We start from the raw sequence: 27,698 nt of genomic DNA on the forward strand, positions 1-27,698 counted from the left end.
ACTGTTTCAGTCAAAAGTTTAATTACCAAAAACAAATCATATATAGTCAGAAAATGAAACACCAAGGACCACTTAATCATCCATCATTCCAGCTCAGACCAAATCATTGCTTTCAACTTGAAATGGTAATGGACAGAAATCACCTGAGAAGTTTGCATACAAACTAAAGTGACACGACTGCTGGTCATCAACCTAAGGCATTGGAAATATTTTGTAAATATACTGGCTGCATAAACACAGGACAGGACAATATTTGGAATGAATAACATGAATTACACAGGCAACGTAATGCAGTGAGTTGATACAGTACTGAAAGCTGTTTCTAATTAGATTTAATGGATTTATACACTGACAGTAAATGGATAAAGTTGACACTTTGGCCAAGTTGGATTTCCATTTATTGACTGAGTTGGACTGTTTTTAATTTGATTTTAAATTAACTTTCTATTAAAATGTGCAAAACCTGACAGTAAAATAAATCACTAACAGGAACTAATTAAAAAAACTACTTCTTTTGAAGTCCTCCAGCCATCCAATCCTTTGTCTTCCCTTTCAGCAGCTAAGACTGGAGGCAAGAAGAAGAAAAATGTCTCTTCTTGCCTTCGTTTGCTGCTGAGCGACAGCTGCGTTCGCTTCACTGTGAGCTCAGAACACCAAAACAAAGCTCTTTCTGCATCGCTGCAGGTTGTGTAGATGGAAGCTCAGCCATAAATGGACAAAGAATGCGACTTTCAGTGGAGGCATGTGTGAATCAAACACTTTGAGTCACTCCTGGTGTAAAAACAGGACAGATTTTCAGCCCCTGCAGCCAGGAGCTTATTTCACCATCATTTTTCTTACATTTTGAATTTCCGTGGGATTATTATAAAGCGCTTTCCAGTCAGATAATAAAGTAAACAAGTTAAACATCTAAAAGCCTCTGAATGGCATTTAAATATTGAGTATTTATTGTTTGAAAAGAAACCTTAAATACTTTGTCTTCTTGGAAGATTAACACACAATGTTTACAGTACAGCCCACAAATAACCTTTTGTCTTTTCCAGATTTTAGAAATTTATTAAGTGTAATGAAATTAGAACGTTGGATTGCTCAGGCCAAACTGGATTTTAGGACCTTCCTGTAAGCATCTAAAACCAAAAGGCTTTATTTACTGCAAGTAACAAGGGGTTATTTGTAGATCATACTGCGTGTATAACAAACCATCCCAGAGGCAGCTTTGGACTCTGGACTTCTCTTAAAGACTGTCTGTGGTCATGTTTTATTCAGATCTCCAAGAAACTTAATATGGATCATCTTAAAACGTCCTGAGACCAGGTGTGACAGGTTAGGTGAGCAGCTGTCTGATCTCTCTGTGAACGTAGCACAGGAAGTCCATGTAGGAGGTGCCGCCGTGCAGGCCTTTGTCCTCCACCAGGAACTGACGGAATAACATCTCTGGTTTGTCCCGCTGCCTCACGACCTGCAGCTGTGCAGAGATGAGAAAAATACAACAACACACTGATCCACTTAGTTTTACTGGTGCTTCTTTAAGAACCTTGGGAACCACATGGTGTGTTTTTTTTCACAGTGCAAAGTATTCATACCATTTAAACCTTTCCACACGTTGTCGCCTTACAAACACAAACTGTCTCTTATTTTATTAGGATTTTGTCTAATGGACCAACACAAAGTAGTGCATGATAAATTATACATGATTGTTTTACTAATTGTGAAAAGTGTGCCATTTATTTGTATACAGCGTATCTTACTCTACCTCAAAATAAAATCCAGTTAAGCCCATTACCTTCACCTAAAGGAGTCCACCTGTGTAATTTAGGCTCACAATAATCCAGCCTTTCTGAAGGCCTCAGAGGTTTGTTAGAGCAAAAAGCATCATGAAGAAACACTATTAGGTGAGGTGGAAACAAGCAGTGCACATCACTATTCCCACAGTGAAATCTGGTGGTGGCTGCATCATGCTGTGGGAATGGTTTTCCTTCAGCAGGGACATTAAAGCTAGTCAGTGTAGATGGAGGAAGGCAGAGATGTAAGGAAAGTTGTCGCTGGAACCGCAGCAAAAGATTATTCTTAAATGTTGACTACAAGGCTGAATACAAATGCAAGCCACACTTTTCAGATTTTTATTAGTAAAAAGCCATGTATCCATTTCCATCCTCTACAATTAGTGCTGCTCTATCACATAACATTTCAATAAAATGCATTGTGGTCATAACATGACAATGTGACAAAGTTCAATCGGTAAGGCTACTTTTGCTAGGCACAACACCAACTGTAAAAACATTTCTGCTGCAATAGCTTGGATCGCTGACGATGCTTGGGTTATTATATTAATATTGCCTCTTCTAAACATGTATTTGCTGACTGCATTTAGGCTGTTTTATTTCCGCTTGTTTGGATTTTCATTGGTAACGATCAGATTTTGTCCTGTGGAAAGGAAACATCCTTAGTTCAAACCTTCAGCAGACCTTCTCTGTAGTTTGTTTCAGATTCGTCAATAAATTCAAAGTGCATATTATACCATAACATTTGAATAGATAAATAGCTTGGTTCAGTGATGTCGAATAAAGTGCTTTCTAAAAACACATCGCATGTAATGCTCATTTTATGAAGGATTTTATTATTTTCTAGCCATCTGAAACCTACCAAGACATGGCTGTCCAGACAAGAGGGACAATTATTAGTTTTGTTCTCCACAAATATAGATTTTATGGAAGAGCAGCAAGAAGAAAGCTGTTCTTTCAGGACAAAACTGAAAGAAAACCTGTTAGAGGCTGCAGATTCTCTGAAAAACACAAACTGTGCATCATTTTCTTTCCACTTCACAAATATGAGCTACTTAGTGTAGGTCTGTCACATATAATCCTAATAATTGGTTCATCGTGAAGAGATGCATCTCCTTTGTTTCTTCTAATAAACTGTTAGAGGTGTGTGGAGAGAGAAGGGAACTGACTGTTAAAGCAGTGCGTCACTGTTTTAGTTCTTACCTTCATGGAGTTTGGCCTCTTCTCGAGCAGCTCGTCGATGATGGATCGGACCTTCTTTGACAGCGGGTTGTCCAGCTCTGGCAGGGTGAACTAAACCCGAACAGAAGGTTCAACTCTGAGTCTGTAATATTGGTTCTAACGTTTTACATAAACAGAAAAGTCAAACTTGTGCAATGCAAACAATTCGTTAAACAAAAACCATGTTTTCTTTGTTTTGCCACAAACTGAACGGTCTGATGGAAATCAAACTAAGTTCTGAGCTCGCTTCATTTCTCCATTAGTGATCCAAGCCATATGGACACATCCAGCTGTTCAATCCATGTTAAATTTATCCAGGGAGACGAGCAAACCGTTTCATCTTGTGTGTGATTAGATGATTTCTCACCATGTGTCCTTGCTGCAGATGGGCGAGGGAAGGCGCATTGAAGAGGCTCTGGATCAGATCCGGTGGGCTCGCTTGGCCCAGCCACAGGAAGATGGACTGCCCGTTCTCCAGCAGAAACAAGCCAGAGTCTGTGAGACGTTCCTCAGAGCACCGGACCGGAGCAGGCACCGCCTCACTGCTAACGTCTACGTCGTGCTGTGGACAAGATCAGTTCACTGATCACGTTTTTTTAAGCACGATAAGTCGAATCTCGCAACATATTTGATCAAAGAACTGGTGACCATGCGGAGTTTGTCTTCTCACGCCTACCAGTGGGATGAGGCGTGGGTAGAGCTGGAGCTGAGTGTCCTCCACCCCCATTCCCATCACCGAGAGCCGTTGGTGGGCCCTGTCGTCTGTGGAGAGCTCAGTGCTGCCCACTAGAGGAGCAGTTTTCATCAGGCTGTTCATGTAGACCGGGAACACTTTCATGGAATCAGGCAAAATCAGCTACATACAGAAAAATACTGTTAAAACCGGAGCTTTTTATGCTTAAATGAAGTCCCACAGATTTTTTGATTTTTTTTATTTCTCTGACCTGGCTGGCAGCTGAGGGGGTGGCACAATTCTTTCTGTAGCAGGCCAACATGTGGGCCGTCTGGTTGACCAGGATATCGCTCACGTTCTTCACAGGCTGGTTCAGTATGGCACGGTAAGCTGAGGGGACAGCAGAAAAGGTTAAGGAAAAAGTGAAACGTTTAAACAAAATAAAAAAAGATGACAGAAAGCAAGTAGGTTAGTTCCTGCTATTAAGTGAACTACTGTAAATATTCAGCTAGCAGATCTTAAGACCTCATTGAACTAAAACTAATACTAGGACTAAAAGGACTGAACGTTTGACCACTTCTGCATCCATGTCCTCCAGAACAAACTTCAGAACAAATGTTTAGTAATCCTTCACCTTTACTCCCTTTTCAGTGATTAGAAGGAACCCGTTTGTCATTAAGTTACAAATATTTACTGTAAATTTGTTCTAATTGCCATTTAAAAGAAAAAAAAAAAAGCACAGGCTGCTAAAGCGAAAACTATAAGGAATAAAACTGATTAAATAAATGTTCAACAATACTTGAAGGAGAATTAGAAACCTGTATGTCAAATACAACAAAATGTTTTGTCCATTACACAATAAACTGCTTAAGCAATATCTGATGTGTTCTGGTTCTGTGATTCAGACCCAAATAGTTGTGTTCAGATTCCTATCTGGTGAGCTAAAGTATCCCAGCACCAGGTTCTCCTTTGCCTGATCAGCCCATGTGGGTTTGACTAGGATTCAGCCTCCACAGGCTTCACATTTGGTCTGAATTCAGCCGCTTACCTAGAGGACACTTCAAGTTCTGCTTTAAGCGTAAAAACCAGAAGCTGACCTGATTTGGCAAAGAAATTGATGAGCGAATCTGTCTCGCAGCACTTGTACAGCTCAGACAGCTGCGAGGTGCAGTTCAGGCTGAGGTTGTGGATGCGAAGGCGTCGCTGCCCGCCGATGGTGGTGTACAGCAAGGCACACTGGGAAACGGAGAACAATTTAAAGTTTCCAACAGGACTCATCACAAAGTATGAAGTATATGTTGTTTTTGGGGCACGTACCTGTATAAGAGCCCCCGTCTCCTCGCTGAGTGTATCGTCATGCTTGAACTCCACGGTCACAGCCTTGTCACAGTCCACAGCTGCCATCTCTACGTCTGTGGTGTTGTTCATGTAAACGGCACCAAAGACGTCTGTCGCCCTGAAGCCTGGAGGATCAGACCCGCACCACTATGTAAAGTTCTGGTGGCTAATACGAACAGAACAAAATGGTTTGCCCTTTTTTTTTTTTTTTTTTTTACCTGTACTGGTACGAACTCTCATTACAGCATCAAATCCAAGACTCTTCTGTAAATCCTTCCTCAGGTCTCTGAGGAAATGCTCTCCATCTGTCTCAACCTGCCAGCAGATGGCACTATTGTCACTATTTGGTCTTATTTGGTTAAACAGGGTGAGGAAAATAAATAGCGCAGGCCATCAATCTAATGCCTTAGAAGAATTTAGACTTCCCTTTGTGCCTTAATAAAACCCTGCATAAAAGACTTGTTTGACTTGTAGAGATTTATATCACCTTTTAAGACAAGCATACATAAATCACAATATTGCGTTAGTGTACACAAGTCTAAAACACGTTTTAAATGAGTTACGGTTTTTATCTTGGTATTTAAAGTAGAAATTAGATCAAGCTATCAACTAAAAAACAAGCTATAAATGTATATTTTATGGATCACGGTATAGCTTAAGTCAGAGTTGACGCAGACATTTTCACCAGTTATTTAAGAAAATATTCCTGATATTGGAGTGTTTATTTGCTGTTTGACTCTATTAAAATACATTTTTTAATAACCTTTTTACTTTCTGTTTCAATCTAAATACAAATCTCTGCTTCTTAATGTGCATAACAATCTTGCACTTTTAAATAAAAGTAGCTCCTGCTACTTGTAATAATTAGATACTCCACTAGAGGACATTAGACAAATGTATCGCAAATGATTTGTGTGGCATTAAAGAATTAAGTTTTACAGAGTAAAAAGTTTACAGCCTATTTCCTCAATAAGTGGGTTACTTATCTGGGACTTTTTTGTAGGTTTGAGTTGCTTGTAACTCTGAATTGTGTAGATAGTTTGGGGTACCATTAATACATAGTTCCAGAATCAGTTTCAATGATTCGATTTATTTATACATTCAATTTAAATAATCCACCAAACTATGTTGGGTTCAGTTTAATTACAGATAATCTACTTTGAGTCTGGTTATAATAGAATGCAGCCAATTGCAGGTTTTCTGTCTCAGGAAGCCGCCCGTTTCCATCCAGTCTTTAACTTTGCAGCAATCAGTCCTCAGCGAGCACAAACTACCACATAAAGTGGACACAGCTAACTGTTATTTGGCTGAAAATTACATTTCTGCTCTGTTACATCATGGATTCTAGCTGTAATCATAAAAACATTCAGCAGGAAACAATTCTTCTAACAGTTTCCAAAGCTTACGGTTGCGCTTTGAGAGGTCATTGAGCAACATTAAGAAGTATTTGAGCTGTAATCTTTACCTGGAAGTTGTTGTACTTGTGGATGGAGCCTCCGGTGTGTGAAGGCACGTCGGCCATGGTGGCCAAGTCTAGGTACTGGCTGGGGAAAAGGAAGAGATCGACGCAGCATCCCTGAGCAACGCAGTCTTTAGACAGCTGCTCGTAAACTCCTTTCTGAGGCTGAAACAGGGTCTATGTACAAAAAAGGGTAACATCTGTTAACGAGCACCGTCAGATTATAAACAGAGCTCAAGAAGGAACAACTAGAAGCAGAATCTCATCACCGTGGCCTTCACTATTAAGAGCTCAAGACGTTTAAAGAAAGTTAATCAAAAAAAGGCAGCTGACCTTCTCCTTGTCGGTGCTGACCAGCTTTTTGTCATCTCTGTTCTTGAGTTTCCCCGGAGCCTCAGCAGTGGGCATGGACGAGTGGAAGATAAAAAGCTTCCCGCTGCATTCTGCTGCCTGGACGGATGACAACAGATTACATGCTTAGAGATTCCACATAAATCTGACAGGGACGGCTTGTTTTACCTCGAGTTTATTACAACACTAGTTTTGTCTGCTTTGCAACAAAAAAAAACCCTGAATCGGGCAAACAAACAGTGTGGTTCTGCAATGTTGTGTTTCATCTCTACTGCTTCAGACTGAACCCTGATCTTACATCACAGAAACAGTCTGTTAGCTTTAAGTAAACACAACTCAGTTAAAATGAACTGCTGCATGCCTCAGTTGACTTCAGCGTCAGGGTATGGTAGCACATTATAAAGTGTGGTATGCATTTATATATTCAGCCCGTTATTCTAACACCTCTGAGTTATTTCTAGTGCAGAGTAAGAGTAAATAATGCTCATCTGCCTGTAATTTCATCCAAAACAGGGTTAGGTTATAAAACGACATCATAAGGATTAAACATTATAAATGATAACGTACAACATGGCTGTCAACCTAAACTTACAGGCCGGTCAAAGAGAGCCTTTATCAGAAGAAGCCATGAGGCACATTGTAATTCTGGAGGAGCTGCGGAGATCATCAGCTCGGGTAAGGGAATCTGATGACAGAATATTTAGTTGAGCACTTCACAAATGTCTCCTTTATGGAAGATTTACTAGAAGAAAGCTATAATAAGTACTGTTTGCCATAAGCCAGGTAGGGGACCTTTAAACAGACAAGACCACTCATTTCTACTCTGGTCAGACTAAAACTGAATACTTTGGCCTGTGAGAACTCTACACACAAATGGAAACACGTTCCAGTGTTCCTACAAACCCAAAGCACTGAATGATGACAGGAAGGACCACCATGTCCCCCTACATGCTGACAGATGTCATACTGTGACTAACCTTAAACGCCTCCACTCCAGCCTGGATGACAGGGGCAAAGACCGTTTCGCTCTCGCTGGTGTCTGCAAACATGTCGGGGATCTGATCCAGGAGGCTGAGGAGGAGAGAGGACAGATTAAAAGCTGGTCAGACCACAGAAATAGCAGTAAACAAGTTGGCTCTCTTGCTTCCTCTCATTATTTCAGATATAAGATGCATCTTACTTGTAGATAACGGCCCTTGAGTCCTGGTAATTAACGAGGAAGCCGTCGAGCAGCGGGACGAACATCTCGGCTGTATCAGACACCACCATCATCTGCGGCTGGGCCAGAGCACTCTTCACGTTGTAGAAGTGAAGCACCTTGTTATAAGTAACAAAGCCCACTTTTATTGCAGAGGCTTCTGCTCCGTCCTCCCTGGAATCAGGAAAAAAAAGAACATAGAAGACTTTAAGGAGGGAATTAGGCTTCCTTCTGGGTGGCATCAACCAGAATCAGGCGAGGAGAAGGAAATATTTAATTAAAACCATTTGTTTTGTTAACTAATGTCAGAAGGATTAGTTCTAGATATAGTAATTTTTTTTTGCCATAAATTAAATGAATGTGGACATCTTGGTTCACTTGCAGTATAAAGCACAGCTACAGTTCTAATTAGAATAGCAATAATTTGTTGTGTTGAATGTCATTTGTTGGACCACTTGTTTGCTGAATATTCGGCCATTTTGTATCCAGGACAGTCCGTTCCTACAGATCCCGTCGGCCCCTGCGGCTGATAAGACAGGGGCGTCGCAGCCCTGAGGCCACCGTCGACTATATAACAGAGGATGAGACGACCCACCATTTGCCTTCAGCTGGAGACCGTGACACGGTTACCAACATCTGAAGCATCACCTGGAGAAGAGTCCCGAGTGGATTTCATTTATTCTCCTTCGTTGGCCAACGAAAAATTCATAAAAGAGGTTTCTGGAATAAGAAGGCCAGAAATTTCACTTTGCCGATCGAAGACGTGAGCTTAACACGTAACCAAAAAAACCCACGGAGTTTCAAGGAGACGAATCGCCACCTTGTTTTGGTTCTAGTCGACTGCTGATGGTCAGTTCATATTTTCCCTTTTTGCCAAGGAGGACAAAGGACGAAGATTGACCGCTTTTCCTGAAGTTAACTGTGGACGCACGTTAACTTCCAACTTTATCCTTCCTCTCTCTCATCTCTGCTCAGAAGGAAGACTTCAACAAAGTAAAACACTTCCTTTTATTATTATTTTTTTTTATTTCTTTATTAGGAATAGCTTGGGCAGGGTAGAGGAAATTGTAGTGCGATTAGAGTCACCTTTTAGAGTCTAATGTGTTCTGTATTGTATATGCATGCCATTGTTTTGAAGCTTGCTGGTACTTTCGGTGGCCGCCGTGTCTCGCAAGTGTGTCTTTACCGTGCGAACACCTGTGCGTAGGTGCGCTGTGTAACTGGACTGTTATAATAACCTCATGGTGAAATTCACCATTTTCTTTGTTTTCAACCTTACTGCTTACTAGCTTGCCGCCAAAAGTTTTATAACTCTTTGTCTGCTCACCTCGCCCAGCGTTGGGGGATGTTTTATGACTGAGTATAACTGAGTTACAGTTTGGGCTACGCCCCCAACCTCCACTCACCACCACATCCCTTTGTCATATTATAATTATTGCCATAACTGCTGGTTCGATCCCATACTGCTGTTTTGCTTTATTTTGTTTAGTTAGATATTTTACCCCTTTTGTGTAGAACTTTGCACGTTTGAGTAGGTGAGGATTATTAAATCGGAAGAGCGAGTGTATCAGGGCTGTGATTTAATAAATATTCACATAGTTGGTAACTGAAGGCGTTTTGTGTTTATTTTGTGTAAGAGTGATTTGTCAGTCAAGATAAGGTAAAGGTTCCCCACGTTTCGGTAGAAACAGTCGATTAAACAGTGACATCTCTGGTAATAGTTATTAATTATTACTGAGTATTTAACGGTTGTAATTATCAGAGGCGTTGAGCCACAATTACAACACCAGAAGACATCTCTGGTCTCGATTCATAAATGAGGATTTTGGTTAAGAAATTCATTTTCTCAAATTATGATTTTTAATTATAATTATTGATTATGATTAATTAATCAATAATCATAATTCTAACACATTCGACATGCAACTTTATTGGTTTTTAGGGACAAGAATCAGTTGCAAAAGTTTTGAGTTTTTGGTGGATTTTCTCTGATCCACACAGGGACAAAATATGGATACAGCCCTGAATGTAAACAGAGACCAATATTGGTTTAATGTCTCTAAGCAAGTTCCAGAGACAACGACATACTTTTAAAACCATCGAACTTCTGGCTTATTTCTAGTTGAAAATGTGACGACTCTAATAAACTGGAACATTGGTGTCCTTCTCCACAGTGAAGTGATTTTTACATTATAGATGGAGAGGGTCCAAAACAGAGGGTCCAAAACTATCACCTTCAAGCTTGTCTGAAATATGAAGCCGGCCAGATGGAGCAACCAAGACACCATCTTGAAAAAATTCATAGGTGAATGCAGACAAAACAAAAATTTATTTAAATTGCTGTTTGGCGTCACTAGAGGCAGGATTCAACTATGGGTTCCGGATTAGCCTTTTCTCCAGAACCTTTGCATTTCTGGGGGTCCTAAACCGGGACGTTCCCTGATCCTGAGCTAAATGAGCTCTAATTCTGTCATGAGAAGAAAGCAAACATCCAGCTACAAATTAACTAGATGCTTGTTGTCTACAAAAAGTGTGTGGTTTATCTGCAGAATGCAAATATATTATTTTCATTTCTGACCGTATGAATCAAGAGAAAATCCACAATAAATTCAGACTTGTGCGCTGACTGAATTCTTATTTTTATAATTCACTGCCATTGTGTGATGTTTAATCAGTCCAGACTGGATAAACAGTGATCCAATAAATCCCTTCAAGCTAAAACCTAATAGGACTCATACCCATGAGCATATGGAAGCATCTGGAACTGAACTATAAATTACAAATGAGGATTTCTACTAAATCTGACTGAAGAGCTCTGATTTAAAGGTTTCAGCTGCATGAGGCGAAACCGAACATTAGACAAGAACCTGGCTTATATTTGGGTGCAGCTTCACTGTCAAGCATTGTTTCGTTTAAAAAAGAGGCCATCCAAGTCAAACATTTGAGTATAAACACTCCTGCAGGACTGGAACATGATCCAAGACGGGTTTGTTAATGTTTGACTTCTTCTGAGTGTATATTTGTGATTCATCCACACAGAAACGAAGAACCTCTTTATCTCACCATTAGTGTTAGCTTATCTGCCTATCGGTCAGCCTGCAGATAAGAATGAATTAAAATACACAAAACCCTTTAATATGTACCAGAACACTGAGGATGCCATTTGCACATAGCTTTATTAAGATTATTCAGACACACTGAGGTACGCGTTCTGACTGAGGAACTGCATCTTTTTTTTTTACCTTTTCAAAGACTATTCAACAATGGCCTCAGTTAGAACAGGCCATAACTAAGAGCTGATGTGGTTGCTTTTCATTTAAAATGTGTCTTAAATTAATTCAACAAACATTTTGGCAACAATGGTCAACACCATGAATCATTCTTATCTAGAGCAAGTTTCTGTAGTCATCTAAGATATAAACTCATGACAGCATAAAGCGCAGATATTGCTGCTGGCACTAAAGGAGCATTTAAGGAGTAACCTGGAGAAGAGCACACTGTTCTTGGAAATGAAGCAAAACATTTCTATCCCCTCAATAGAAGGTGGATGTAGGACGTTTCACTGCTACCAACAAATTACTATCTGTGAAGCTTTCATTTGACTCGGAGAACAAACTTGTTTAGTTGACGTCTATCAGAGAAGAAGTGACCCCCCCCTCCCTGATAAGTCATGTTAAATGTGAACTGCAGCACAGCTTTATTAAACTGAGGATAAACACACTGGGTGTACCTGGGCAGCTTTTCCAGCAGAGTCTTGAGCTCATCGCATATCAGTTTGACCAGGCCGCTTTTGATGTTGGAATAGGACACATCGATCATGAAGATATAGGCAGGAGGATTGGGGGGCTTGTTGTTCTGTGAGGGAAAAAGAAAACTGTTAATGTGAGAGGATAAAATATTGACCGATATTAACGACAAAATGGACAACATATTTAAAAATAAGTCCCTCTCGCTGTGTCCACACAGTAACAATTGTTTAAAGTTAATTAAAAACGGGTGCATGTATGAAACGAAATATTTATTCAAGCTGACTTCATTTTTTACGTTGATGTCTATTTCAGAGTTAGTGAATATCACGTTCTTCCCACATTCATTTGATTTGTCCAAGAGGTCACAAACCTTCCTTCCACCACTATCAGAAACTGGCTGGTTTGGTGTTAAGTGTGTGGTTTCGTGTTAGTTTTTCACGGCGACTGTGGCTCAGTAGGAAGAATAGTCGTCTTGCAATCAGAAGATTGTGGGTTCGATTCCAGCTTCCTCCTGCCATAGGTCGATGTGTCCCTGGGCAAGGCACTTAACCTCAAGTTGCCTACTGATCTGCGTATCGGTGTATGAATGTGTGAGCGTTAGTGAGTGCAATTGGGTGAATGTGGCTCTAGTGTAAAGCGCTTTGAGCGGTCTGTATGACTGGAAAAAGCGCTATATAAGTTCAGTCCATTTACCATTTACAACATACGTGTGCCTTCTTCAACCCTGGTCCTCTGGGCCCATACCTACCCTAACCTGTTTATGGTGATTCACGTCTGCTACTATAACCTCACTCTGATTGCTCTGGATTTTATTCAGCAGTGTCAAAGAACGGAGCTGAATATGTATGGATGCCAAAAGTTTCAATTTTTATTTGTAAAGAAAAACGTTCACTATATTGACATTTTCCTTTAGTTCTGTGGTAGTTGTGTTTGAAAGGTTTAGCTCGTTGATTTCTCTGTTTCATTTGCTGTAAAAATAGATAGTGACTCAGTGTTGCCAACTAACTTGAAGCCTCTAATGTTTACATTAGTAGAGGGCCTCATGGGGACGCAGCTAATTTACATCACCGTCTCCCGATTGCCCACTGTTTTCAGCGAGCTGGAGACTATCTTTACAGCCGTCTGTTATAGTCAAACTAATCTGTAAAATAAATAAGATAATCTCTGGAAGATCTTGTGCACAGTATTAAATTTCTTCTGGTCTGATCCAACTGGGGTGTTTACAAATCAGTGCCTAAACTCAGCCACAAACACAAAAACCACCGATAAAATTAGGTGTTCGTCTGTATTTATCTGATCATTTTAATTCACTCTGCACCGTGTGTGCCAAGTAACAGCAGACAGATCATCTGTGGTTGTCGTGTACCTTGCAATAATCAAGCGTGGCATCAAACTCATAGGATCCGAGGGAAAGCTCAGGCCTCTCGTAGAAGTCCACCCTACGGCCCATGTGGTCCAGGTGTTGAAAGTAAAAGACCGGCACTTGATGAGAAAAAGGAAACAATGACTCCAAAATATTCATTCTCCTATTTATATTTTATTTTACACGCCGTTATTAGAATATTCTTCACACCATACCTTCATTGATACAGTTGCAGAAACTGCACTGGTAGCGACGGCCGCCATCGATGAACTGCATGTAGGGGCACATGTAGGCCTTACATCGATTGCAGCGTATTGGGCCCGTCTCACCGTGGTTCACAACATACAGAGGAGTCTGAACAGAAAGTAACACCACAAGAAAAAGATGTCCAACAACCAAAACCACATCAACGTCAAGGTTTCATGACACCAACAAAATACCCAGTGTACTTGTACACACCGAGTATTTTTTATGAGACCCACAAGTTGTGCATAATTGTGAATTAGAAGGAAGATAACATTTTTAAAGGTTTTGTACAATTTTAAACAGTGCCTTTGACTCGATACTTTGTAAAACTACATTTTGTTGTAGTTATAGCTGAAGGTCTTTTGGGGCATTTCTCTACAAGCTTTGCATATCGAGAAACGGACATTTCTGCCAATTCTTCATTTCAAAATAGCCCAAGTAGCAAATATTGTTACATATACAAACTCTACTTTACAACTTTATTCCTAGCCTGCCTGCTGTCTTCATTGGTCTTTATGATGCTGTTTGTTTATTAATGACCTCTGAGGCCTTCAGAGAACAGCTGGAGATACAACGGCATCGGTCTACCACACGAGATCCCCCTACCCCACCTACTGATGAGTTGCATCCAAGACTCTTCAAGCATTCTTTTACATAAGAGAAACTAAAAACTGCTTTAAATGAGACTAAGAAAATAGTTTATTCCTAGAACAACGAGACTAAGACTTTTCAGTATTTATAGATGTTTTCTAGATTCACACATTAAGGCCAGTTACAAAAAGCAATACTCATACAGCATAGGATGATCTCTGAGCAATGTCCAAACCCAAAGCACCTAAGTGGGGTGCAAATATCACAATTGATTCTTTTTGAATAAAACCCCCTTTGTTTTTCTTTTTTTATTTGCCCCAGCAGATCTAACACTATGTGAATAATCTAAAAGCCAGATGAGGGAAAGCTACCATTTCCTAAAAAGGCCATGTAGTGTCTGGGACAGAGTGAGTGGAGGGAGAAAAACATCCACGTTAGGACTCTTCTACCAACAATGACCTAAAAAGAGGACAAATTAACTTCTTTAGAACAATGATAATTTCTTTGGAAGAAAGGGGGAAACTCAGGCAGGTATGGCAACACTTGTGTTCCCTCTGATATCTGGATAATAGCTTCTGAAGAAAACCAGTTCTGATCTTTGTATGCCACCACAAGCAGACAGCTATGAACTGCATGTCCTAAAATGTGAAACTGAAATAGGAAAAGATCACATCTTTGTGGAAATTACGTAACATAGGGGTCCCGAATCCCTAAACATAAAACTGCTTTTGGACAATCTGCTGTTTCCTACAAGTCTTTGAAAGAATAGAACAAAGTCCCAACTCACTTAAAAAAAAATGGATTACAGGTTCTTTTTACTTTTTACTTGGATGAATGTTTATGTATTTTAAGATCAACATTGTGTGTACGTTTTGTAATACTGGATTGGATAATATGGGATTTTATCCACATTAACTTTTACCTCGTGTCTGTACTAAACTCATTTATCTTGATTTTCTCTTCTTTCTTACTTGCCACAGGGACTGCAGATGGATATTAGCTAAGAAGCTAGAAACTGGTGCTGTGCATCTTTACTCTGTTAGAGTTGATCAATTTTAATTATGCTGCATAACAATAATCTCCCACAAGGGTTTTCTACATCTCATCTGCCACTGTTGTGGTGCAAAAATACATTTCAAACACACAAGTCCAAGAAAAGAAGTGTTTAAGTGTTGGATAAATGCTCGACCAACATCAAAACATTTTCAGTCCAAATGAGATATTAGAAGGGACTAGCAGGAGCTTTTGGTTTTTGTTTTAGTTCATTGTAACTTTATCTTCCTTCTCTATTCAAGTAAAACCGAAGCTTACCTCATTGTTGGGCAACTTAGCAAATGGTTTAATGATGAACGCTAAAGGAACTTGGCATTGTTTAGCCAGCTCAGCAGTGCAGGGCAGCGAGTAGGTCGTGCAGCGTATAAATCTTGGACTGGCGTTCCCTAGAGACAAGAAAACAACATTCCAGTATTTTTGGACAGTTGTATTACCACATTAATTACCTCAAAATGATAAGTTTGGTTCTACATGTGGATTATTCATTTAACACCATCAAAGAGATGCAGTAAATTTATTACCCACTTTTAATGAATTTAATTTCAGCAACTCAATCAAGCTTAATAAAAATCAAACCTCATGACTGCAGTAAAATGCATTTTATCTGAAGGTTAAATTAAACATTTCTATTGACCTTTTAACTTTTGCACTCTTGAAGGAAAATGAAGACATTCATACTTAAAAAAAAAAAAAAAACAATCATGGGGGGAAAAAGAAATAAAAAAATCGAACAGATTGCTACTGGCTGAGTTGTTTGGGTCAGACGTATTTGTTGAACTGAAGCTTTTTAAGAATTCTGCTCTGATTACCACTCTCAACCGAAGCCCAGACTTCAGCCTGAAACACGGCAATCCGCCAATCAAATCTGGACTTTTAGGCCAATGTGGGAGATACGTCATATTACCCAGCCAGTTAGTTATTGGGAGCCGGAAGCAAGCCAGTCACAAGAGTTCCTCCTCTGTGATGTCAGACAGCCTCAGACAACAGGGCTGCAATAATTCAGGAACTTTCACTATATACTTTTCTGGCTAAACTTTTCAAACAGCATAAAGGGATTTGTTTCTTTTTGATACATGAAGGACCTTGAAAACATAGAGGAAATATAACTGTTAAGGAAAAACTGGTGAAATCTACAGCAGAGGTCAGCAACCCTTATAATCCAAAGAGCCATTTTGCCCTTCCTCCTATAGATGAAAATCTGCCTTATGATCATTTGATAAGAGAAAGCTTATCAATTTGTATACATGCTGAATATAAACTGATCTAATTTTACAGTGCAGTTAAAGTTGAATTTTCTATTTTTGTTTTTAAAACAATAGAAGGAAATCAAACTTTTACAATGACAGAGTACCATTACTCTTACTCTAATAACATTTGTCTAAAGATACTGTATAGCAAGAACACACTTTTTATTACCTTCATATTTCAAATCAGTGCTCAGTTCTTTAAAATTATTGACCAAAGTTATTATGTGCCAGTGTTGAGGGCCTAAAGCTCCGCAGGTTGCAGAAACTGATTTTGTGAAACACTGGTCCGACTAATGAAGTGCATCTCAAATTAAAACACAAACCCTGACAAACATTTCCCACAATTGCCAAGCATCTGGCTTTACATAAAAATAAATTAATGAATTGTGTACAAATAAAATACAAGGCAATACCAGTTATTGGAATGGTAATTTCCGATTGTTTCACACTGATAACATTTGGTACCTTGATCATGAACTGTGAAGTCAGTGGTGACCAGAGGTGGGACCTGTCCTCTGATGTTGGTGCTGAAGACTTGTCCCCCCAGCCTCACTTTGTCATCTTCAATGACTTGGGTCTAAAGCAGACAAGTTAGAGAGTAAAAATTTGATCAATAATCCATTAGAATTGGAAAGTAAAACAAACTGACATTAAAATAAAAGAGGAGGTTGTTTATGCATTTACCCCAAAAAAACCATCTGGGTTAGAATGAACTAGAATGAGTCTATATACACTCACTATGCTCGGTATAGAATCAGGGTCCAGTTTCTTCTGAGGAGGACCAGCAAGTGCTCCTGGTGCTCCAGGAAACCCCCCTGGCATGCCTGGCTGGGGCCCAGACATGGGTCCCCCAAACTGACCTGTACATTTAATAAATGCATCATAAGCACAATATTCGATCAAAGAAAAAACAACAGTATAGGTTTGTACTAAAAACACTTGCTTCTGATTAATATTTGAATTCACCACCTCCTAGTTTAATATACTTATTTGCAGTGTACATTTGAATGATTACATTAGTTTATACATAAACACAAAATGACTGTAAGGGGAAAATAAGTAAAACAATCCCTCCACATTGGATTAAGGCTGATTACAACCAATATAGAAAATCTTATTCCAGTGTGACGGCAACCATGACTGCTACTGAAATCTGCTGCTTTCTCAGCCACGGGTATCACATCTGTATACGGATGTTTCCTCAAGAAGTATTATCCATATATTTCAATTCAATTTAGTTTAGTTTATTTATATAGCGCCAATTCCCAACACATGTTGTCTCAAGGCACTTCATAACAGTCAGGTACATACATTCCAGTTAATCCTAACCATTGAACAGTGCAGTCAGATTCAGTTATTTATTCAAATTGGATAAAACGTTTTTCTATCTAAGGAAACCCAGCAGATTGCATCCAGTCAGAGACTTGCAGCATTCCCTCCTCCTGGATGAGCATGTAGAGACAGTGGACAGTCACTGGCATTGACTTTGCAGCAATCCCTCATACTGAGCATGCATGTAGCGACAGTGGAGAGGAAAAACTCCCTTTTAACAGGAAGAAACCTCCAGCAAAACCAGGCTCAGTGTGAGCGGCCATCTGCCACGACCGACTGGGGGTTTGAGAGAACAGAGCAGAGACACAAAGAGAACAAAGAAGCACTGATCCAGGAGTACTTTCTATGGGAAGAAGTAAATGTTAATGGATGTAGCTCCTTTAGTCATTTCACCTAGAAAGAAAGAACAGATAAACTCTGAGCCAGTTTTCAAGGTTAGAGTCAAAAAAAGCACATAGAGTTAGTTACAGTAGAAGCTCAGTCAATCGCCATGTCTAGGAGAGAGAAAGGGTTAAACACTAAAAGACAGGACCATGTAGATCATTGGTAGAGGGTGAGCATTAAGTTGTTGCCAGCAGAAGCTTGGACAATGCCCCTCTCCACAAAGGTGTCACAGGTAGACACAGAGTCAGGCCAGGTGTGGCTTCTAGGAAGAGAAAAGAGAGAACAAAGTTAAAAACTGAAATAACAGCAAATAATGCAGAATTGGAGAGTAGTGTGAGAATGTAGCAAAGAGGGTGAAAGTGGTCATTATGTCCTCCAGCAGCCTAAACCTATAGCAGCATAACTACAGAGATAGCTCAGGATAACCTAAACTACTCTAACTATAAGCTTTATCAAAAAGGAAAGTTTTAAGCCTAGCCTTAAAAGTAGACAGTTTGTCCATCTAGAGCCCACTGATGGTCATTGTTATACTAAAAACCACAACGATCGAGACACCTCTCTGTCACATTGACCATAACCATATAAATATGAGAAGTTTCAGCACCTCTGCTTTTACTTTCAGCCTTAAAGAGGAAATATCAGGATTTTCATATGTAGAGGATCCATGAGAGGCTAAATGTTTCTGCACAGATCTGGAGCTCCATCCAGTCTGCCAAATTGGGGATTATTTTTAACCTGGGGGCTACAGCACATGCAAGATCAAAATAGTGCTGTGACATTTACTCTAACGAGTCACGGTGCATAATTATTTTATAAACCCCTCTGACTTGCTGCTCGTGCTTTTTTCTTCATCTTTCCTAATTGCTAAATATGATGTCTGGAAAACAAACTTTTTTCTTCATCAACAGTCTATGCACAATTCAGAGGGGTTGGTGCTTCACAGCAGCTGGAAGCCCTGTTCCAGTGTCAGCGCAGCGCTCAACCATCTATATCATAGGTCACGGATTAGAGGACCAGGGTCCGTATCCGGACCTACGTGCCGTCCAATCCGGACCCAACCTGATTTTAAACATTTATATATTACTGCATGTTGTCCAACTGTGTCTAACTTCACTTGCACCGCATCTCGTGTTAATATGGTATAGCCCTGGAGAGCGTCTGGCCCCGGGCCGCACTTGATGCAAGTCAGACAAGGAGCTGCTTCAGTCGGGGCTGCTGCTGCTACCCTAACTGCAAACCATTTTCTCATTTACAATGTAGATATAAACATTTTATTCCTGCCGGCTGCGTGTCTGACTTTTGAAAAGGCGCAAGGGACAGCTATGTGGGTCAGCGACATTCTGGTCCACTATCCCAGCCAGCGGGTGGCAGTAATGCACCACATCGTTGTACGCCAACCCCCAGAAAACAACAAAGAAGAAGCTATGTGGGTCCTTCAACGCGGGTTGCCAAGTCACTGGGAGCTCTCGCTTGCTGATAGTACAATGACTTGGTGCACCAGATTTGCTGCCTCAAGGAGGCCTTAGTGGGAACTTCTTGCTACACATCTAACTGTAGAACTATGCACAAAAATATATATATTTTCCAGCTCTGTATTAAAGCTGCAGTAGGGAGTTCTAAGAAGGCCATGGACGTAGCCTGAACATTTGAACAAGCACACCTTACATGTCTCTTCCTCTTGCTCACTGCTGTGCTACAGACCTCCCTCGCCACCAGAACCCTCCGTGAATGTGCAGGCTTGTAAGCAGGGCCATCGATGATGGCGGATAAACAGCTATGGGACATTCACTGGTAGGGACAAAACATTAACGACAAGCTTTACACTGACTTTGGCCTGCCCATACTTTGACTACAAACTTGGTCCTCAAATCATTAGCACAGCAGCAGCTCAACGGCAATCTTGAGCTTGTGCGGGGGATGGGTGTGTACATGAGCATGATTGACACTGCTAAGACATTTCTCCTGTCTCTGATTGGTTGTTTTTGACTGCGAACGGCGTATTACTGCACAAGGCGGTGGGACCACTGGGAGGAGCCAGAGGAGCTTGATTTTGTCTCAGATTACCTGTCCCATATTCTACTGTCAGGACATGGTGACATACATTTTTACAAAAGTTACCTACTGCAGTTTTAAATGGGAGGATTTTACTGAACCGAAGTAGATTTTTTTTTTCAGTGCTGTACTATATGCTAACCAGTCAGCGATGTAAAGTTATTTGAGGGTCTAAGGGTAGAAAGACCATGTGTTTTGCCTTATAATGGCCTTTAATCTGAGTTAGTTCTGATATTATATTAAATAAATGACAAATTTAGATAATGTCCACTACCGGTTAAAGGTTTTAGAACGCCTTTCTCATTTAATGGTTTTCTTTATGTTGATGACTATTTACAGTGTATGGAAATTCTCACTAAAAGCCTCAAAACTGTGAATGAACACATAATGCATTTATGTACCAAAAGAAAAATTGTAAAAGAACTTCAAATATGTTTTATATTTTAGATTCCTTAAAGTAGCCAGACTTTGCTGTGATGACTGAAATATTAACCCCTGGCTGTCTCTCAATGAACGTCTGGGAAGTTTTTTCAAGACTCTTTGGAGACCCATTTCAGGTGACCACCTCATGAAGCTCAGGGAGAGAATGCCAAGAGATCAAAGCAGGAATCAAAGCAAAGGGTGGCTGTTTTGAAGAATTTAAAATATAAAAATATTTATTTCACACTTTTTGTTTATTACATAATTCCATGTGTGTTTATTCACAGTGAGAATCTACAATGTAAATAGTCATGAAAACAAGGAGAGCCATTAAAGTGAGAAAGTGCATCTAAAACCTTAAAAAACATTTAATACAACGGATAACCCTGTTGAGAAAGGTATTGCAAGCCATTTACCTGCTTGCTGTGGGTAACCTGATGGACTATTGGGTCCAGTGCCGTGCTGCTGGAAGGCTCCTGGGCCTGAAGGTGGTGGTCCAGGAAAAGCCCTGCCCATGCCTCCCATTGGTGGTCCTGCCATCGACTGTCCTCCCATTGGTGGTCCTGCCATCGACTGTCCTCCCATTGGTGGTCCTGCCATCGACTGTCCTCCCATTGGTGGTCCTGCCATCGACTGTCCTCCCATTGGTGGTCCTGCCATCGACTGTCCTCCCATTGGTGGTCCTGCCATCGACTGTCCTCCCATTGGTGGTCCTGCCATCGACTGTCCTCCCATTGGTGGTCCTGATGCCTGAAAGTTTGTTAGGGGTGACTGTAGTGGAGACATCTGTGGCTGGCCCATTGCTGGAGGTTGTGCCTGGAAATGTTGCTGGGCAACAGAGCTTGTTGGAGGAGCAGGGTGGCTCTGCATGGCACTTGGGGCTGTGCAGTTAAGGCATAAAATTAGGAAATGCCAAGTATTAAACACAGCTGTCATTTTTCAAAACCCCCACTCCCCCTTGGGTTTAAACAAAGTACAACAATTAAACATTAGTAAACAACAAACTTACCATAGCCACCCAGGTTCATGGCACTCATCTGATTTGTGAGCTGCTGTGTAGGAGGAGGGGCAGCTGAGGTCATGCTGTTGTACACAGAGTGGGAAGAATGCCCATAAGTAGGGGATGCAGCTGATGGAGAGGCATACCTGTAAAATGTTGGAACGGATACATTTAATAAAATTGGTTGAGTGGGGTCTTCTCCTGACAAAATACCTCTTCTTTAAGAGGAAATTATTTTTAAGTAATATTCACAAAGTATTTGCACTGAAGACCCTTTATGGCAGAGGTCCCCAACTAAAATGGCAGGAGGTCCACTAGCTCATTCATCCAAACACATTGGGGTCTGAACATTTTAAATCAACTGACAAAAATATTTTCTTTCATTTTTATTTGACATTTAATTGACACTAGAGTCTGTTTTATAACTACTGATCAATTATTCATATGCCCATGAAATCATCTGCTGAAAAGAAACGTGAAATCCAATTTAGGTACAAATATCAAACGCACTTTAAATGGCAGTCGAGCTGGGTCTGTACATCTTGGTAGAACAGTTCTGCCCGCCTTGTGTTTGCGGCAGACATGGCAATTTGCTTAACCTTTTCCTTATGCTGTTGTCCTTCTTTTCTGTCAAAACGTGTTTCTGGCACAGCTTCCATGCACTCTTTGATCATTTTCCAGTCAGTGAAAGGCTTTTTGTGTTTTCCTAAAATCTACTGTACTGCATGTTCAAAAGTCAGACGCGGCAGCCGACAGGAACAAAATGTCTAAGCATGTCTATCTACATGCTTTATGGTATCTGATCAATGTTTTAAACATTACCCCTCTGTTTTGGTTTCACTGAATTTCTTTTTCCGACCAGCTGCTGGATAATGGAAATTACCTCTGTGGATGACTTCCATTCTGCTGCACATTTGGATTGTACTGAGTGGACGCAGGAGGCGGTAGCATTCCTGCAGGTGAGGAAGCTGCTGGTTTCATCATACCTGCAATGAATAACAGATATTCTAATACTGTGTATTTTTTTTTTGGACCAAAGGATGTTAAATTTGGTCCTGCCAATGAAGAGGAGAAGAGGAAAAGAAGAAGAAGAAGAGCACAGAAAAGGTTGAAGGGGGTAGTGGTGAAGGATCTGCAGAACGTTGGTGTGACATAGGAGGAGGAATGGTCAACAACATGAGTCAATATAGAATAACAGGTATGAAAAAGGGTCAGAATACAAACAAAAACAGTAAACAAATAATAAAAACACACTACAAAATGAAATCAAATTGTGGAAAGAGTTTTGAACATAGTTTAAAAGTTTTAAGTGGTAGAGAGGTCCTAAAGCTCATGTCAAGCTATGGTTGGCGAGCAGATGCTCCTTGTGGAAAAAACATATACATGTAATTATCTTAAAATTCATTTTAAATGAACAGAGAGAGTACAACAAAGCCAAAACGGTTGTGGTGAGGTCTTGCTGCAGCAGTTTAGACCAGCTGCAGACAAGACAGCAAAGCCTGGAGATACCAAAGTATAAACTATTGCAATAGTCTAACCCAGAGTAAATCCATGCATGAATCACTGACTGTAGTCAGACCTGAGATTAACATGCATCCTGGCTGACTAAAATAAATGTACACTGTGTTAGGCAAGACCAGTCATAACTGACAGAAGCGGTCTTGAGTGATCAGATGCCCGTTACCCACTTTACATGCAAAACAATGCTGAACAACATCACTTGGCGAGTTTTCAGCTGAGCAATAAACAATACATCAACAGTTCGGCTGATTTTTACATTCAGTGTCATTACATGATTTGAAAAAGATGGAGGCAGATGACCCACTGTGGCAGCGCCAAAAGGGAGAAACCAAAGGAAGATGTACAAACATATTACATGTATACCTAAGGTGCCTTGCAAACGTATTTATAACCATTCAACCTCTATACATTTTGTCATTTTACAACCATAATCTTCAATGTATTTAAGTGGGATTTTACATGATAGATCAATATAATGTAGTGCATAACGGAAGTGGTGAGAAAAGGATACATAGTTTCTACAGTTTGGTCAAAGGAAAGACAAAAAAAAATGTGCCTTCCATTTCTACTCAGACCCTCTGAGTCAATACTTCATAAAACTGCCCTTTGCTGCAATTACTGCTGCAGGTCTTTTGAAGTACGACTGCCCGCTTTACACATCTAGAGTCACAAACTGTTGCCTATTTTTATAAGCAAAATAGCCCAACCTGAGTCAGATTATATGCAGAGAGTCTGTGGTCATCAATTTAAGCCCTGTCGGCCTGCAACATGTTTTGTTTTTTTCCCCATTGCCCTTTATTTATATCCATCAATCTTTCAATAAACTCTGACTACCTTCACCGTCCCCGTCGAGGGTGATGTGCACTATTAGCTTCGTGCCACCCATTGCATTTCAAACGTAGGCCCTAAAGTTAAATTTGGCATCTTCTGATCGGAGCACAATCTTCACGTTTGCTGTGTTCCCTATATGGCTTGTGACAAACTGTAAAGTTACTTCATAAGGCTTTCTTCCCATCAATCTTCCATAAAAGCCTTTGTAGAGTATACCACTAATAGTTGGTTTATCAAGCTCTTTATGATGAAGTTTGTTCAATAATGTTCTCTAACAAACTTCTGAGGACTTCACATAACTGCTGCATTTATACTAAGAATAAATTACTCATAACATGACTGTATTTACTAATTAGGTGCCTTCTGAGGCAAATGGTAGCTCTGGATTTTATTCCTGGTTATTAGAGTAAAGCGGGCTAAATACAATTGCACATCAAGCTTTTCTGATTTTTCTTTTTGGTCAACCAAATTGAAAACCATGTATCATTTTATTTCATATTGTTTATGATTATCCACCATGTTGTGTTGGTGTATCTCTTTAATTTCCAATAAAACACGCAGAAGTTAAAGGTTATAAATGTGACAAAATGTAAAAAGGTTCAATACTTTTGCAAGACACAAATATACATTAACAAAATAATAAAAAAAAAACATTGAAACTGTAAAAATCACTGCAAAGAACTGGACAAGATAGCTGGTTGCAGCAGTGACTGGCATTGTTTATGTCAGTAATTCTTCTTTGATGTTTTTAAGGTTTTGATATTCTTTTCCAAAGATCATAAATATAAGAGGTTCTATAGAGAAACTACAAATGGCAGATTTTGTGAAATTCTTGCTCTTCTCACATGCACTGTTCTCTCTCATAAAATCCTACCAATATATTTACTCAAAAATACAAATATTGAAACACGCAGTGTGGCACAAGATAAAACAATATGGAAAAAGAAAAAACAAACAGTCAGTCAGTCATTTTCTACCGCTTATTCCATAGTGGGTCGCGGGGGAGCTGGTGCCTATCTCCAGCAGTCTATGGGCGAGAGGCAGGGTTCACCCTGGACAAGTCGCCAGTCCATCGCAGGGCAACACACAAACAACCAAGCACACATACTCATTCATACACCTAAGGGCAATTTAGAGTTACCAATTAACCTAACAGGAATGTTTTTGGACTGTGGGAGGAAGCCGGAGTACCCGGTGAGAACCCACGCATGCAAAAACAAACATTCAAATCATATCTTAAACGATCAGTAAAGCCGGTATACACTGTAAACAACATCCAAACTTCAAAACAATAAATACCTTGAGTAGATTGTATTCAGACAAAGCTAAATTACATTTTATTTACTAGATTTAAAAGAAAGATGATTGTACCTGTTGGTGGAGCATTTTGAGCCTGAGGTGGCCCTCCATAATGTACATAGAGGGGCTGAGCAGGGGCAGCCCCAAATCCACCTTGGTAGCCCCCCATTCCCTGCTGGGCCTGGGAGTATGGGGGTGCAGCTACGTAACCCTGTTGGCTCATTCTGCTGGGACAGTGGTCACTGTCTGCTCATACCAATCTGGAATGTTTACCAAGCTGAAATGGTAAGACAAAAAGCTTATCAAATAAATGAATTCATTTGAATTAAACAGTATTTAAATAGCATCATGAAAGCTGCTCATTTATTGTTGCATTCAGATTAGAGCAACCCAACTCTCAGCTGAGATTTGACCTATTTCTGTTATCAGCACTGTGTAAAAGACCTTTGACCTAACTTTCTGACAAATGACGCACCGTTCCTTCGGTTCTACATTTTCAAATAAGAACAGCACAGTGTAAAACCAAGGTCAACGGAAAACATTTACTAGAGTGATTCAAATTTAACTCAAGCAATTAACGTGTCTATAAACTTTAAAACTGATTGACATTGTATGATTTAAAACATACTTTTACAAACCTAAAATCACAGAATAGTTTAAGTTATTTCTTGATTCTATAGGCATGGTGGTAATCGGGCCTAGGTGTGGCTAGTGAATATGAGCAACTTTTCCACGGCCCTATACATCCCTCAGACCTTCTTTAACCATGGGGGTTGACTCTACAGTATAATGGTCCAAAGCACTGAGCCTCTAACCAATGTGCCAAATAGCATACCTTTCACCACTGGTGGGAAGTCCCAGAAAATGAGTTGGCGGACTGTTGTAGCTTCCTTTTGGTGGTGTAACACCACATTTTTTCTTTAACATAACCAAAATATCTGCCATTTTACAATGTATGGGTTTAACAATTGCCAGATTTGCTGCAATTTGAGATTGTAAAATGTAATTAAGGTTCCTTAAAAAAAACAAGTTATCTTACTTAGAATAACTGGTTCATGAAAGCACAGTCGGTGGTAACCAATAACCAAAAACAGTTTCCAACCTTCTTATATTATTGTGGTCAAATCAAAGCAAATCGTACAGAATTACGAGCCTGTTTCAATTCAATACAACTTAAAAAGTATCCAAAACTTTACGTTTGGTGGGTACAGTTAATGAATTGAATTCAGTGAAATGCATACTTGCACTGGGTCTTGCAATTTAAAAACTCCTAAGTGCACATGTTTCAACAATATCCATGTATTTAAATATAGCGTTTATGACAACTCCGCAGCTGTAATTTAACTTTTTAAAAGCAGCTGCTGAGCACAGCTGGGTCATTAAGCAACAGCTGCGTATTAACAACTTCATCTAATCCATTTAAACCCCGGAAATTGATTATTTTAACATATTTCGATCTAATTAACACAGAAATTATAATAGTTTAGGTGGTTTTGAGGTTCAATAGTTAGGAGACTGCGCAACTTCCGAAAATTGCCACGTCAAAGTCCGTTATGAAGGGTATAAAAAAGGCGTTACAAGTCTTCGGCAATTAAAAACGCAAATTAGCGGACATGTTTGCTTCTTTGTAGCTGGAATTGGATTCAATAACATTGGCCTTAATATGCGTTTTATAAAATCATGACATCACAGTGTTACTACATACTAAGGCGAGTAAGCGGAAAGCGATGCAAAGTTTCCAGCTGCGAGACAAAGCTTCAAATGAAATATCACTTGAGGAGGGATTATTGTTCAGTTCGGCTGTAATGGCGTTATCATCTCTGGTTAGCGTTGTTTACCTGAACAGCGGGGCAGAGAGGTCCTCTTCTTCTCTGAGAAAATCGGAGTGCCACGTCAAACTCCACGGAGCACCGGGTCTCTCCGCTGCCGTGACGACGTCAAAAATCAGCCATTTTTTACAGGGAGTGAAAGCTTTTCAAAATAAAGGCCTGGAACGTAAAGAAACGTTCTCGCACGACGCAAATAAAGCAAACACGAAGTCGTTGTCAAAACATTCAGACTGAACTTGTCCCAAATTAACATTTTATAGCTTAATAAAATATATGTGGTGTCTTCTTATTCATACATTTCCTTTATAACTAGATGGTAGGTTTTACTCTGAAGAGTTCACCGTCGTACTTTCGTTTTGCGTGAAGCTCTTTAAGCTAATTTAACACTGTCTTCTGGTAATGTATGCGCATGCGTGAATCTAAGGGAACCCTTACACGTCAGCACAGTGAGTGATGTGCGTTTCATCACCTGAATAAGGACTTCTTATTCAATTCGTATTCCCTGTTCGTACCCATGTGCCAAAGCCAGTGCGTTTCCCTTTATTCATCTTGTTAGTTCAGCATTTTGTTGTATTATGGAGATAAAGTTTAATTAAAAAAAACCGCACAATTCTCACATATCGCTCGATTAAATTGTATCCGTATGTTCTTAAAGGTTCGTATTGCGCCCTATTTCCATTGATTCTGGTTCTGTTTCCGGTTAGGGACAGTTAACCCCATATTAGAAACTATGATCCATGTTCAAAGCAAAGAACCCTGA

The 27,698-nt window shown here is 40.0% G+C and overlaps 1 protein-coding gene across 2 annotated transcripts; it reads right to left on the reverse strand.

Moving 5' to 3' along the window:
* On the reverse strand, positions 1–27,098 carry sec24d (SEC24 homolog D, COPII coat complex component). 2 transcript variants are annotated; one of them, XM_047386215.1, is made up of 24 exons: positions 26,948–27,098; positions 25,182–25,386; positions 22,342–22,444; positions 21,468–21,604; positions 21,202–21,339; positions 20,875–21,171; positions 17,009–17,130; positions 16,736–16,847; positions 15,282–15,409; positions 13,349–13,487; positions 13,137–13,252; positions 11,752–11,876; positions 8,004–8,195; positions 7,801–7,894; positions 6,806–6,922; positions 6,479–6,649; positions 5,232–5,328; positions 4,993–5,138; positions 4,773–4,911; positions 3,947–4,065; positions 3,679–3,858; positions 3,370–3,564; positions 2,985–3,074; positions 1–1,465 (listed from the first exon to the last, which is right to left on the reverse strand). In XM_047386215.1, exons 2-24 carry the CDS (start codon positions 25,330–25,332, stop codon positions 1,325–1,327), a joined length of 3,249 nt encoding a protein of 1,082 aa, XP_047242171.1. In that variant the 5' UTR covers positions 25,333–25,386; positions 26,948–27,098; the 3' UTR covers positions 1–1,324. The 2 variants fall into 2 exon arrangements, with proteins under 2 accessions (XP_047242171.1, XP_047242170.1); XM_047386214.1 differs by having other exon boundaries at positions 20,875–21,339.
* Between the last annotated feature and the right edge of the window lie 600 nt (positions 27,099–27,698).

Source organism: Girardinichthys multiradiatus, chromosome 14 (genome assembly GCF_021462225.1).
Source record: "Girardinichthys multiradiatus isolate DD_20200921_A chromosome 14, DD_fGirMul_XY1, whole genome shotgun sequence".
Lineage (NCBI taxonomy): Eukaryota > Metazoa > Chordata > Actinopteri > Cyprinodontiformes > Goodeidae > Girardinichthys > Girardinichthys multiradiatus.